Source organism: Hippopotamus amphibius, chromosome 5 (genome assembly GCF_030028045.1).
Source record: "Hippopotamus amphibius kiboko isolate mHipAmp2 chromosome 5, mHipAmp2.hap2, whole genome shotgun sequence".
Lineage (NCBI taxonomy): Eukaryota > Metazoa > Chordata > Mammalia > Artiodactyla > Hippopotamidae > Hippopotamus > Hippopotamus amphibius.
This window is the reverse complement of record NC_080190.1, coordinates 134,265,306-134,278,864: the sequence shown is the minus strand read 5'-3', so window position 1 is coordinate 134,278,864 and position 13,559 is coordinate 134,265,306. Positions and strand designations below refer to the sequence as shown.

The 13,559-nt window shown below is 45.9% G+C and overlaps 1 protein-coding gene across 4 annotated transcripts in view; it reads right to left on the bottom strand.

The window, feature by feature from the left end:
• The window catches only part of PTDSS1 (phosphatidylserine synthase 1), a 61,284-nt gene that overhangs the window by 25,192 nt on the left and 22,533 nt on the right, over nt 1–13,559 (bottom strand). For all 4 annotated transcript variants that reach the window (XM_057734744.1, XM_057734745.1, XM_057734746.1 and 1 more), the window contains exons 3-5: nt 11,141–11,185; nt 8,292–8,416; nt 2,112–2,270 (exon numbers count right to left, since the gene is read on the bottom strand). In XM_057734744.1, coding sequence (XP_057590727.1) covers nt 2,112–2,270; nt 8,292–8,416; nt 11,141–11,185 — 329 coding nt within the window. The remainder of the gene's footprint in view (nt 1–2,111; nt 2,271–8,291; nt 8,417–11,140; nt 11,186–13,559) is intronic.

Sequence of the window (13,559 nt, the reverse complement as noted above, 5' to 3'; positions counted from 1 at the left end):
GCCCGGGACGGCCGTCCAGGTCCGAGCCATGACATGGAGCAACTCACACGGGGCAGACAGAAACTTCTGCAGAAGCCCCCCATACAGACTCGCTGAAGCAGTACTCTGCAGGCGAGTGGATGTGGAGAACATACGTCAGCCTGAGGAGTCTTCCCGGAAAGTACTGGATCGGGGGTGAGTCGGCCCAGAGAGTGCGGAGTCGGGGAGCTGGAAGGCGGGATTTGGGAGCATCTGCCTGTGTGAGGCAGACCCCTGGCGTCTGGGCCTGGGCAGACACGGGCCCTGCCCTCTTGAGGCATAACGTGTAGCAGAAGAGAAAACATCTATCAAGTACCTAACCTGTACCAAGTGTTTCAGAGGAGAAGCGCCAGGTGCTCTATTTCCAGGTGTACGAATGTGAGCCTGGCCAGTGGGGGAGGAGGGTAGAGAGGGAGGAACTCAGAGGATGGCTCCGTGGGAGGAAGGCACACAGCATCTTTGAAGTGAAGAAAGCAAACCTGGCCGGGGCGGAGGGCAGGTGAGAGGGCTCGAGGAGGTGGGCTGGGCTGGCTAACACAGGGCCTCGGAGGCTGGCTCAGAGGCCACCCAGATTTCATCTTAAGAGCAATGGACAAACAGGGAAGAGTTTTTCGAAGAAAGACGGGATCGCACTGAGGTCTGAAAGGATCACTTTAGCAAAAGATAATGTGCAGGGAGAGACGGGAAATGCCGCTAAGAGAGGAGAGTGGAGCAGAGGGATGAACTGGAGAGGTGTTTAGAAAAGCGTCGCCAGGACGTGGGGACGCCGGGATGCTGCGGAGTCGGGAAAGGGAGGTGCAGGAGGCCCTGTGGTGTGGGCGGGGGAGGAAGCAAGAGAGGCCGAGGAAGGCCAAGCGCCCTGCACAGGTCACGCGGTGGCCAGGTCCTGAAGACGCCTGCAGGTCAGAGGGAGAGTGTGGTACGAGCGCAGGAACGTGGGCCACGCCCCCATTAACCATCTCTGGATCCACCCCTGGCTCTGAGCTCTGGTTCCCACCAGTACACTGGGAATACATGCTGCCCTTCCAGTTTATGGTGAGGATTCAGGATGATATATGAACAGCGGTGGACCCGGTTACGGTTGAATCATTCCCCTTCAAAATCCATACGCTGGAAGTCCTAACCTGCGGGACCTCATAACGTGAGCTTTTTTGGAACGCTGCAGATGTAATTAGTTATGACGGGGTCGTGTTGGAGGAGGGTGGGCCCCTAATCCAACATGACTGGTGTCTTTATAAAAAGAATGACGTGAACGCACACAGGGAGAAGGCCGTGTGAAGACGAAGGCGGAGACTGGGGTGAGCGACAAGCCAAGGAACACCAAAGATGACCAGCAAACCTCGAGCAGAGGCCTAAGAGAGGCCTGGGACAGGATCTGAAGAAACCAGCCCTGCCCACACCCTGAGCTCAGGCTTCTAGCCTCAGGGCCGTGAGGGGCACGGACTAGACGGGAACATCTAACTGGCATGCTTTGCTAAGTTAGGGTGAGGACAGCGACTGGCATCAAGATGTCCTGTGTACAGGGCCAAATTCTGTCCCCTGAGAATCACTAAGAATAATAAAATAACTGAACAATAAATGAGCTAGTTCCCAAAATATCATTTCGGTAATAGTTCTTCAAAAATACATCTCTCTCATTCAACGAAGGAGACAAGCGTTTGATGACTGTGATATCTGAGCTATACCAGGAATCCATTTTTCAGCTACAAAATGTCCTGGATGGCCTCATAATTCCTAAACACCACAATTCTATTTATCTCACACTAGAAACTAGTTAGTGGGTAAACTACCTATTACCTTCTTAGCAGATGTCCTCATTGCCATTGAATTGTCTTGCCTGGGATTTTAACGTCATTCTTTAGCTTGATTTCATTTCTTTTTTAGACTTGTGAGAGAAAGCAGACCTTACGTGGATATCCTTGTTTCTCTGTTTGTTTGACAAAGGCATAAAATATCCCTTGGGGATTTAAATAGTTTTGTACCACAGGAGCTGGAGAATGGATTACTTGACTGTCAGCTGATGGACTATCTTCTTCCCACACATCCACTGTCCACACTGTAGCATCTGATTGCAGCCCACACCCCCTCCTCACCTCCGTCAACTCCCAGGTAATACTGATGGTCCAGCAGAGACCATAACTACGGATCAGCAAGGCCTTCATGGCCCAGCCCCAGAAATGTCCAAAGGCAAATATATCAAAATGGCTGATAATCCTCTCCCAGGTGATAACATGGCAGTTCACAGCATACTCCTGTTTAAAATAAAAAGGAAATAATTAGTAATACTCTAGAAATCAGCTGCTTCTGGGATTTGGACAATAAAAATGAAAAGAACAGACATGACCTTGCCAGCTAATGTATGTGCTGCTCAATAAAAGGGTTTAGTAACTGAAGATGCTTGAGAAAAAATGGACAAGTATCAGCGTTTGTACACCAGAATTGCTTTGCTCTGAATTGCAAAAGCTTGGTTAAAGTGGGAAGCAAAACCATATTACAAAGGCTTAACCCATCTTAAAGAAATGATATCATATAGCCCATGTCGCTTGCCCATAGGGCAACTGTGTTAAAGCCAGTAACAAAAACATATAGAGAATCCCAATAAATAAAGAATACATAGAAACCTAACAGGTTCAGAAATTTTAAAATGCATCTCTAAATATCATGGAGTAAAAAAATCAGAATAGGAATTTAAAATATATTCAGTATTAAATGATAATGAAAACATTACATATCAAAATGATGAGATGCAGCTATTCAGAAGTTAGAGGAAAATATAAAGCCTTGAATGTTTTCATTAGGAAAGAAGAAAAGCTGACATATCCAACTTCAGAAATTAGAAGAAGAACACAGACTTACTCCTCCCTCCTTGATATGTGTATCAAATATTACATAATTTAAATATTAAAACATGATAAAGCTTTTAAGAATTTAGGTTTCATTTCTAATATCTTTTGTTTTTGATATATTTTAAAGTAGTTTTAAATCAACTTCCTTATATTGCTGTGTTTATTATGAAAGTGGTTATCACATGACAACATTTCTCAGGAAGTTCTACATTTCACATTCTTTTTTCCTGAAATTAAACTGATAGGAAGGAGTAAGATTTCAGCCAGCTGACGGAAGTCCTATGAAGTATATTATTTTCAAATTTTGAAAGCAATACTTTCTGAGGGAGTGAAAAGAGCACCATGGCACTGCTCTGTCTCTTCTGAAACCCACCACGCATCAGATTCCTGAAGCCTTTCTCAGACCAAATGCATTTTAGTTTGCAAAGCCGAAGGACATTGTTAAAAATTGTATTTTTTGAGAAACATTCTGATGTGGTATTATGATGTGTAAGTAAGAAATCTAGAGAAAAGAGGGAACAATCAATAGGGATAAGTCAAGATAAGGCTTAAAAAAACCAAACTGCACTGCAATGAGATGAAAATTCTCTTTCCAGGCCCTGGAGCACGTGCCTGGACAGAGAGAAACACCCTTGGGCTGAAGCAGTCACATGTTAGGTTAAGGAGAGCTTAAGGCTCGGTCAGCCTCAAACTCCTCAACCACCCTATCCTCTTATTTACTCTAGAGCGAGCTGCTGAGGGTTAGATATAAGAAAGGGCTGAGTTCTGTTTTCAGAAGGCTGCTCTTAAGGAAATCACGGGTTGAAGACCATTTTTATCTATCCATCTATCTACCTACTACCTACCTACCAACACCGGGTCTTAGTTGTGGCACATGCGGTCTTTAGTTGCAGCATGCGGGATCTTAGTTCCCTGACCTGGGATCGAACCCAGGTCCCCTGCATTGGGAGTGTGGAGTCTTAGCCCTGGACCACCAGGGAAGTCCCTGAAGGCCTTCCTACTCTGTATGAGAATATTTGTGTGCGTCAACAAATGGAAAGGCACTTTGAAAACCATAAAGAGCCAAACGTGTCTACGGGCTTATAATTATCATGAACAAATTTGCCAATGATCACATCTGGAAGGGCCCGAGATCCTGGTCCTGGGAGGGACACAGGACGCTGTAGTTTAATGCAGCTGGGGAGCCACACAGGCAGGTACAACGGTGGAAGTGGGAGGAGGAGGCATGAAATGAGGACAGGGCGGGGGCGGGGGTGGGCGGGAGCCAAGTCTGGGGAGGTGGGAGTAAGCAGTAGGTAAGGACAGATTCTGCCCACCTCCCAGCGGCCGACTCCTGATCTGGGTGGCTCCACCCTCTCCCTTGCTTGCCCGACACGTAACCAAATACCAAGTCCTATTCATTTTACCTCCCCCAGTGTTTTTTCCTTCATCTCACCGCCACTGTTGTTTCTTGCTCAGGCACCTGCAATAGCTTTCTGCGAAATGGACGGATGACGCTCTGATAAGCACATGACGACCCACCTCTAGCTTAAGACTGCAAAGATTTTAACGGGTCTCTCTGCGATCGATTCTCTACACATGAAATGATTCTGCAGATCAGGAATCACACCCTTTTAGGCATGTGTGTTGGGGAAGGCAGTCTTCCCAGTGTGGCAGGAGCTCTGGGACTCCTGCCCTGCTCTCGTGCTCATTCCTCTCTGGGGAAGGTGGTGACCTTGGAAGCAGAACACATACACTCCACCCCTTTTAGGGTCCTCTCTTTGGAAATGACTTGCCTACGGATAGCACAGGTTCCCATTTGCTCCCTCAGCCTCGGAGGAATTTTTGTCAATTGGGCTCTGCAACGTGGGAAGAAGCCCCTGGTTGTCCAATAGGACAGGGGAGCAGAAGCCTAATTCAGGGTGGGGATTAGCACGGCCTCATGGCCCAGGTCTAAAGCCATCTGTTCCACTGAGCTTCAACCAGGAAGAAGCCAGCTGTATTGTGCACTTTTCTTTCCCCCTGTTTCAACACTGGACTGGAGTGGGCGTCACGTTCACGGATGCGCTAAAGCACCAATGGAGATCACGTACCTCCTCTGCTTATACACCTTAAGGTTCTTTTACTACATTCACAGTGTAATCCTAACGCCTCATCCACGTCTTCTCAGCCCCAGGAACTGCCCTCCTCTGCCTCTAACTCCAGCTCTCCTTCACTCCTGACTGATCCCAGCTCCCGCGGCAGGGCCTCCACGCAGTCTCTTCCCTCTTCCCGAATAATGACCTCGGCCCCCTACTCCCTTTGCCCAGCTAATTCCCACTCATTTTTTAGCTGTCAGCTTAAACATCAGCTCTTCGCAGAGGCGTTCCCTGACCTGCCAGACTACATTGGGTCTCTTTTATAAGTTCTAATAGCACCCATTTCTTTTTCTTTATCACACTACACGGTACACTGAAATCATTACGCTTTCTTGATTCTATGACACATCTTTTTCACATTTAGCATTTTGAGAACTGGGTGGATATTTCAATGTATTACAATGTTTGGTGCATATATAATATAAGGTTTTGCTTTTCCCCTCTCCAAAGTCATACCTGTGATTGATGGTGCATCTTACAATTAATGCTGACCTCCTGACCCTGTGATCAAGCTTAACGTTATAAAAAAGAGACACCTAGACACCTTGCGGCTCTTAGTGTGATACACAGCACCACCTATGAGCAGCCCCTGTCGCAGAAACTGGACTGGAATCTGGACCCCATCCAGCCTCTACATCTAACTTCCAGTTTATAGGAAACACAGGGGGACAGAGAGGTACGTTAGTGACACCCTGGAAATGCAAGCTGCCAAATTCAGATGTGAGATGCTCCATAGAATAAACAATGTGGTTTCTTTGACAAGTAAACTTTGAGGTTAAAAAAAGGTGTGGAGGGACTGCAGATTAAGAGATGTACGAGCTGCACCAAAGGCAATACGAGGACCTTGTCTGGATCCTAATTTGAACAAATCAGCTGTAAAAAACCTTTATGAGACACCGGGGAAATGTGAACACTGCATACTGTTAGCTTTAAGCAACTGAAAATGGCATTGTGGTTATGTTTAAAAAAATCTATATATTTAGATATAATGTTTGATAACAATCCAAGATGTGTGTGTATTGGGGGCGGGGGGGAGGATGGAATGAAACAAGATTGGGCATCTGTTGATAAAAGTCTTAAAATTTATTGAAGTTGTCTTAGACAACTCTCTTAGAAAAAAGAGCCAATGATTTCTGTTTAATTTGCCTTCCTGTAGATTCTAAGCTCCAAGAGGACAGGGAGCGAGTGGGCCTATCCTTTTCCCCACTACCACCTGCATGGCGTCTAGCACATAGGAAAAGCTCAGTGAATATTTACTAAACAGAAGACTGCTGCTCCAGATGACCCAATCTACAAATCAAATGTGCTCGAAAGCTTGTCTGAAGCTTAGAACACATATCTTTGAATAGAATAAATATTTAGGAACATAGCAAACTTTCCAGACAATAACAGGAAAGACTGCCTCTAATAGGATTTCAATGACTGCCCTCCCAACCGGAAGTTAATTAATTTTAAGAAAAGAGGGAGCCTGAATTTCAATGTGTGACACCATGTGTGGACTAGAGCCTGGTATCAGGATTAGGAATAGGTTGCAGCTGAAGGAATGGGGCGGGCATAGGGCCCTGGAAACCAGGGAACTATAGGCTCCTGTCTTGCATAAAGGCACTTCTCATCACAGGTTCTAAAAAGGGAATGAGTTTCTCTAGAGTTATCAATGAACAGGTCCTTAGAACTGTAAAAGATTACTTTAAGGAAGTAAAAAGTGATAAGGGATTAGAGATGGAGAAGCCTCAGGCTGGTCTAGCACCAGCTGGAACTCTAGAAACTGAAAACAGCCTCAGGCTTTGCTTGGGGAGAAAGAATTAGCCAATTCTTGAAAACTAGTTTTAAATGCTAGTCTCAGCTCTTTGGGGGCTTAACTGCGACAACTGGATGTCCCTGTGATGTCAAGTTCCGAAAGAAGGTAGATGTCAAAGTATTATTAGATTCAACCTTCCCCAGCTGACTGTGAGAACAAGACTGAGAGACAAACCAGCAAATCCACATGTGAGTTAGTTTACTTCATAATATGACCAATTTTGCTTAAAAACCCAAGAAACTTGTTGGGGGGGTATTCTTCCCCAAATCTCTATTTTGCAAGATGCCTGAGTGTGTCAAATACTTGTTATTATAAGAACTTGAGGACTGTGCTTGAGACACAGTCCTTAGGGGAAGTGCGGGTTTTCGACCCAGAGAGATCTTATATTAAGCTTCTATTTCCTCCTTGGTAAAATGGAGATATTAACATACAGACTATATATAAAGCACCCAGCACAGTGCCTGGCAGAGTAGACAATCCACAATCAGCAACTGCTATCATCTTTACTGTAACTGTCCTCATCAGCATCATTAGAAGCTGTAAGTCACCCTGTACCATTCTCTTAAAGGAAGAAACCCCAAGACAGACTTTTCTCCTTGACACTTTTAGATAATTTTTGGCATTCTTGTTTTTGCCTTTAGCATGTCCTTCATAAAAGACAAAGAAAGATAAAATCTGGAAACAGCATTCCAAGAAGGGTCTGACCAATCTCAGCTGTGCTAGGATGCTCACTTCCTGGACTATTTAAGTCCCTCTGTATTGTTTTGTTTTTAAACAAGGACCCATCTACGGTCCAAATGCCTGTTCTCCTTTTCTGATCATCACTAGATTTTCCTTCAGTCTGCACTAAATGTTAGGTACTTTAAAAAGGAAAAAAGGAAAGGAACAACATTACAGTATAAACAGTCTCTTCACTAAAAGTCAAAGTACAGAGTAGTTTTAGCGAAGAGTAAAATTATTTATTGTGGTTTAATAAAAATAATGACTGAAACGGCCTCCATCATTACAACTGGCCCCTTCATGGCAAGCAGATGGGAAGAATCACAGTATCAGGGCCAGGGTCGGGGAGCAGGGGTGCCAAGAGTGATGGAGCAGGAGCAGCCGCCGTCAGAGGACCTGGGGTGTGCCAGGCACCGTGTTAGGCCCTCATTTAGTTCACAATAAACTTCCAGGACAAGTATTATTTCACTTTACAAAAGAGGGAACAGGCTAATCGTTCATAGCCCAAGTTCCTATAGCTTACAAGTGTCAGAGGCAGAATTCCCACCTACGGCTTCTCGATGATAATGTTCACATCTTCCTACCACCCCCTTTGAGCCAAGAGGGGATTCATGTCCCTGGACTGTAACAGGTCTGGGACCATGCACAGCACTAACCTGCACGGAGACCTGGGGTTTCGATTTCTATGTAGGAAATACGTAGAAGGACCAATTTAAAATGTGAAGTCAGTTACCTCCGACACCCAAGAGTCGACCGACTTCTCTAAGACACAGCAGACAAGTACGTACGTACCATGACATCTGCTTCCCTTGTGGCGTAGCGAAGGTTTGGATCTAGCCAGTACATCAGGGATTTAACCTGCTCGAAGTTCAGGAAGAGGAGGAACACCAGGAACAGGAAGTAGAGCACGCTGAGCCCTGAGGGAAACAGAAACATCCGGTGTCAGGTGCACAACACACGTCGGACTCAAATCGCTTATGGCCTGAAGCAGACACCGGTGCTGTAACATAGGCTGTGGAGACCCCGTGACAAACCGGTCTCTCCTTTGATGAGAGTCTGACACAGGGTCCTGATGGAGATCGAGAGGAGTCAGTAACCCTCTCTGAGAAAGGGATGCGGATGCTGGGAGCTGGAAGAGCGGCAGGCCACAGGTGAGAGGGTGGAGGGGTGGATGCGGCATTCAGGCAGGGAGGGCGGGCAGAGGCGAGCAGGCGGGTCCCTGGATCGGGGTCTGGGGGCCGGCAGGCGGCGGCGTGCTGGCTGAGAGGGGAGCGGAGCAAGGCGGCTACGAAGTGACAGTCAGGGCTCAGGGCCACGTGAGGACGGCAGACTTGATCCTCAGCCAAAGGAGCAGCCCCTGACGGGTTTCAAATGGGGACGTAAGATGATCTGGGTAACATTTCAGGAAATGGACTCTGGCCGCTGTGTGGAGCGTGGACTGGAGGTGGGCAGGCGGACAGGCCAGTTTGGGGTAGAGACAGGAGCGGGGGTGGGAGGTGGCCAGGGTCACTCATCCCCACCTCACACCCCACGCTAGTCCCCGTGGGCATCACATTACCGTCCCATCGTATCGTAACTGGTATCCTAATCATCACCCCACATCATTTCAAAAAGAAAGTTCATAATCTACTTTAAGAAGGCAAAAGCCTAGAACACATTTTAGGAAGACCTGAGAACCAACCACCCGTGGCTTTGCCATTTCTCTTCCTGTCGAAGCTGCTAAAATAAAAATGCTTCTGTAGGACCTCTGAACGCTGTGATACAAATAACCCTGGACCACAGCACCCCAGCCAAAGTGGGCTGGCAGCAGTTCCCAGGGAGCCGCTCCAGAGGAGAGAACGTCCGTGGCTGGAATGAAATTCTCTGTGGTGGCTACAGGGAGGGCTTCTGACAGGGCCTCTCCTGGTCCTCCGGGAGCTCGGGGGGCCGACTCAGTCACGCATCCCAGGGCCCAGGGCGCACGTGTTTTTAGGAAAGCTTAGATGATAACCTTCTTATGTATTATGTACCAGCTACTCTTACAGATTTTCATTTCAAACACCCCCCACTACACCCGTTTGAAATAATTATTTTAAGATAGAAATGTGGAGCAGAAGGCTCTTAAACGACAGTTCACCGTTGGGCTTCAACGTCCCTGAAGCCCTAACACACTAACCTCTGTGTGTGTGTGTGTGTGTGTGTGTGAGAGAGAGAGAGCGAGAGCGAGCTAGCGAGCAAGCATATGTATGGTGGGAAAGGGTCCATATTCTCATCAGGTTATCAAAGTGTCCCATGATCCCAGGGAAGAAATAAAACTGCTCATTACCTATGATGGACCATTTGAAACTGGAAATACTCAGATGAAGCCAACTAGCTGAACAGGACATAACTTCAAGCAGCAATATTAAGTCCATGAGCTATAAGTATAATGCAACCAGCATCATCTTTTAAGAAATATAAAATGAATCGCATACTTCTCTGCCAAAAAAAAAAAAAAATCCTCCCTTGACGTCCCCCTGCCCTTCACAAGACCTGTGGGGTGCCATCTGTGCCCAACTCTGCCTCTGTCACTACTCCCGGGCCTGCTGCCCTCCAGCCGTGCTGCTGGGGACACACCAGTCCTCTTCTAGCTGGGGTGTCTTGCCCTCCTCCCTGCATCTTTGCCTGGATCCTTCTTTGCAGGCGGGTTTCTGCTTAAGCACACTTCCTTCAAGCCTTCCCTTACCCGCAAGTGAAAGCGGCTGCTGAGTCACAATTGCCTCTTGTGGTTTTCATGAACTTCCTAACACTTAGTGATATCTGCTATTTTTTGATTATTGATTTTTTTCATAGCGCATTTGCTACAGCTGCCCTCCTTCCCTGGGGCCCCTCCACCTACAGCCTCCGGGCCAGAGCAGCCACCCATGTGGAAGGACTCGGTGAACACCTGCTGAGTAAATGACCAAAATTCACCACTAAATTCAAAGAGATCTACCTATGATCTCTGAAGGGTGAAAAAATAAACACACTGGAGCAAAATGTCCATTTTTCGGTCCTTTTGCATAAGATTAAATTTTCTGCACCTTGAATAATTTATTTGATCGATTATTTAGGTAAGATGAAGCCAATATCTGAAGTTTTGAAGATATGCTTTAAATCTACTCAGATGGTTTTACACTTTGGACTAGAAATCAAGTAAACATAAGAGATTCAGCATTTATATGAGCTGCTTATCACTAGGCCTTAGTTCAAATCAGGGCTCTTTGCTAAAACTTCTTTTCTAAGTTCTTTCCCATTCACAACACCGGGGAGACTGCTAGGGTTTCAGTCCTGCCTGGACGCTGACGAGACAAACGTGCTCATATGATGCACGTGAACTTGCACTAGCAAAGGGCCATGTCAGGAAGAGCAAGCCACATCCCTTCACGTCAAATCCTGTGCATTAACAGACAAAAGAGTGGGGGTGGGGGTGTGTGGAAATGAAACAGTGAGAATTTCAGCGGTCACCAGCACTTTATTTTGTGGCAGAGCATTTTAATAAAAAATTGCTATCAGGGACACCAAAAGTAAAAAGCCATTAAGTTCTATAGTAGAGTAGTAATAAGGAAAACTGCTATAATATACAGAAAACGATTTGTTTCAAGTAAAGGCTGTATTTTTAAACCAACTAATGGGTAACTCACCAAAAACCATTCGCCACAAGGCCGGATGGGGTCGAGTAAACGGACCTGCAGAGATAACGTTACAAGGTCAGAACAGATTGCTTTCAAACCAAGACTAAAATAAAGACAGTGCTGCGGATCTCCACAGAGATAAAGGGTTAAAAAAAAGCTCTCTACTGTTTATTTTTTTTTTCCACATAAATACTCTGAGGTCAAAGTCTAGCTTGAAATGTTTTATCCACATTGTAACACCCGTCCCCACAATTGTAACAGGCACCAAGCTCAACAGAGGCTTTTTTTTTTTTTTTTTTTTTTTAAAGCTTTTGTCTTCAGAACTCAGATCATAATTTCCCATGGGCACAATGTTTAACAGTGAGTAGGTCACCAGGCCAGGCTTAAACTGTATGTATCACTTACTGGACCTTAACAAGAAACCTCACAGTCCCCCAGGACATCATGTGTGTGTAGGGGACACAGACAGAGAGAGAGAAAGAGAAAGAGAGAGAGAAAGAGAAAGAGAGAGAGAGAGAGAGAGGAGACTCTAATGGACTCTGGCAATAAAAAAGAGAAATATCATGCTTGGAAAACAAGTGAGCTGGGAATGACACTACAAGCAAACCCTTGGAACAACTGGAACATGCTGGTGCAGGGGTTTTTGATCATGACCTGTGGTAACAAAATACCTTTGACCAGTTCAGATACACAGATGCAGATTCCACAAAAGGGAAACCAAAGTTTCACAGGATGAAACTTATTCTTATGCCAAGTGATACAACAATACTTTGTCTTCTATTTTATTTCATTAAAAACAACAACAACAACAAACGAGACGAATGCAAGTAAGCTGGGCCTTGATCCGTTAAACTGATTTACCACCAAGTGAAGGGTTCCAGCTCGCAGATGTTGACCACTGTTCCAGAGGGCATGTGACCTATTTGGGGCTGCCCACGCCTTCCTGCTCTTGGAGGATTTCCGGTGCTGTGATCCCACATCTCCAGGAAAGATGCCAGAGCTTGCTGCCCAGCTTCTTTATAACCGAGTCCTGGTCCTTTAGTCACACCCATGCCAGATAACGTGAGGAGCGGGTGACAGCGGAGGCAGGTATGTGGTGCTCTCCTCTCCCTCTGGCCCCGGCCAGCAGGGACAGTAGTGGGCGGTGGCACTCCTCACACTGGTGAAGGTGGCACGGGTGACGATGGCAGAGGCAGTTCCATTTAGTGTTCGCTGCAGACGTGACAGGGGGACAGACGGTAGCCAAAGCTCACTCATGAGACCAGGCCTGGGCGATGCGCCAGCCCCTGGAAGCGTAGCCTGGGGCCTGGCTTCCTAGCCCTCCCGGGATTCCTCCAGCCAGTCTATATCCAAGAACAGGCTGTGGTATCAGCGGTGTCGGCTTCTGTTGCTCGCAACCTGGAATCCTCTCTGAAGCAAACGTTTTACTGTAATTTTCATTCTGGAACTCATTCTAAATGGCCCGTCTCTTCTTAAAAAGACTACATTGAATCATACTCTAACTGCTTTCTTTGGTTGAATCAAGCTCATTTTAGGAATATCAGTTACAAGTACCCCCACCTTCCAAATTGACTCAGTTTCCGAGTTTAAAAGGTGAGAGATCAGAAGATGAGGTACGTTTAACGGGTTTGCAAGGCAGAAACAGAGACACAGGTGTAGGGGACAAACATATGGACACCAAGCTGGGGGAAGTAGGGGGGCGGCGGGTGGGGGTGGGGGGGATGAAGTGGGAGATTGGGATTGCCATATATACATTACTAATAAGAAAAAAATATCAAACTGTACACTTTAAATGTATGTAGTTTATTGCATGTCAATTATATCTCAATAAAAGTCATTAAAAAAAAAGATGAGGTAATTTTGTGAGGGACTCTGCTTTATCCAAATTAATATGGTGTTTTAGTTTTGGATGGCAAGTAGCAAGATAGGGATTTGTCTGAAAGTTTAGCTGTGTCTGTCTGATGTCTGGTTTCTGACGGCAAAGGCTCAGACAGCAAGGGATACCTGTATTCTTTTAAATCAGCTGCTTTTTTCTTAAGAAAGGCACAGCCAAGCACAGATACCAGAATCCCCTTCCAGGTAACATAATCTGGTTACCTTTCTTCGCAAGTTATTGAAAAGCTGATGGCTAAATTACTCATCTTTTAAGTGATTTTCTCATCCAAATGCTCTCCTTCACTGATGTTAGGTAATAGCCTGCCTCGTCACCAGGAATGGCTTGTCTCATGGTAGCCGTCTGGTTTGCAAGCATTACTTCACCCTAACTATTGAATTAACCTTTAGACATAACATGGGACCCAGATTTCTCTATGATTTCCTCTTACAAGGTGACATCCTGAAATTTTATGATCTATTATTTGGCTTGCAACAGAATTCTATGACCAATCGATACTTAAAAGTCATATAGTGTTATTCTCAGGAGCAATCA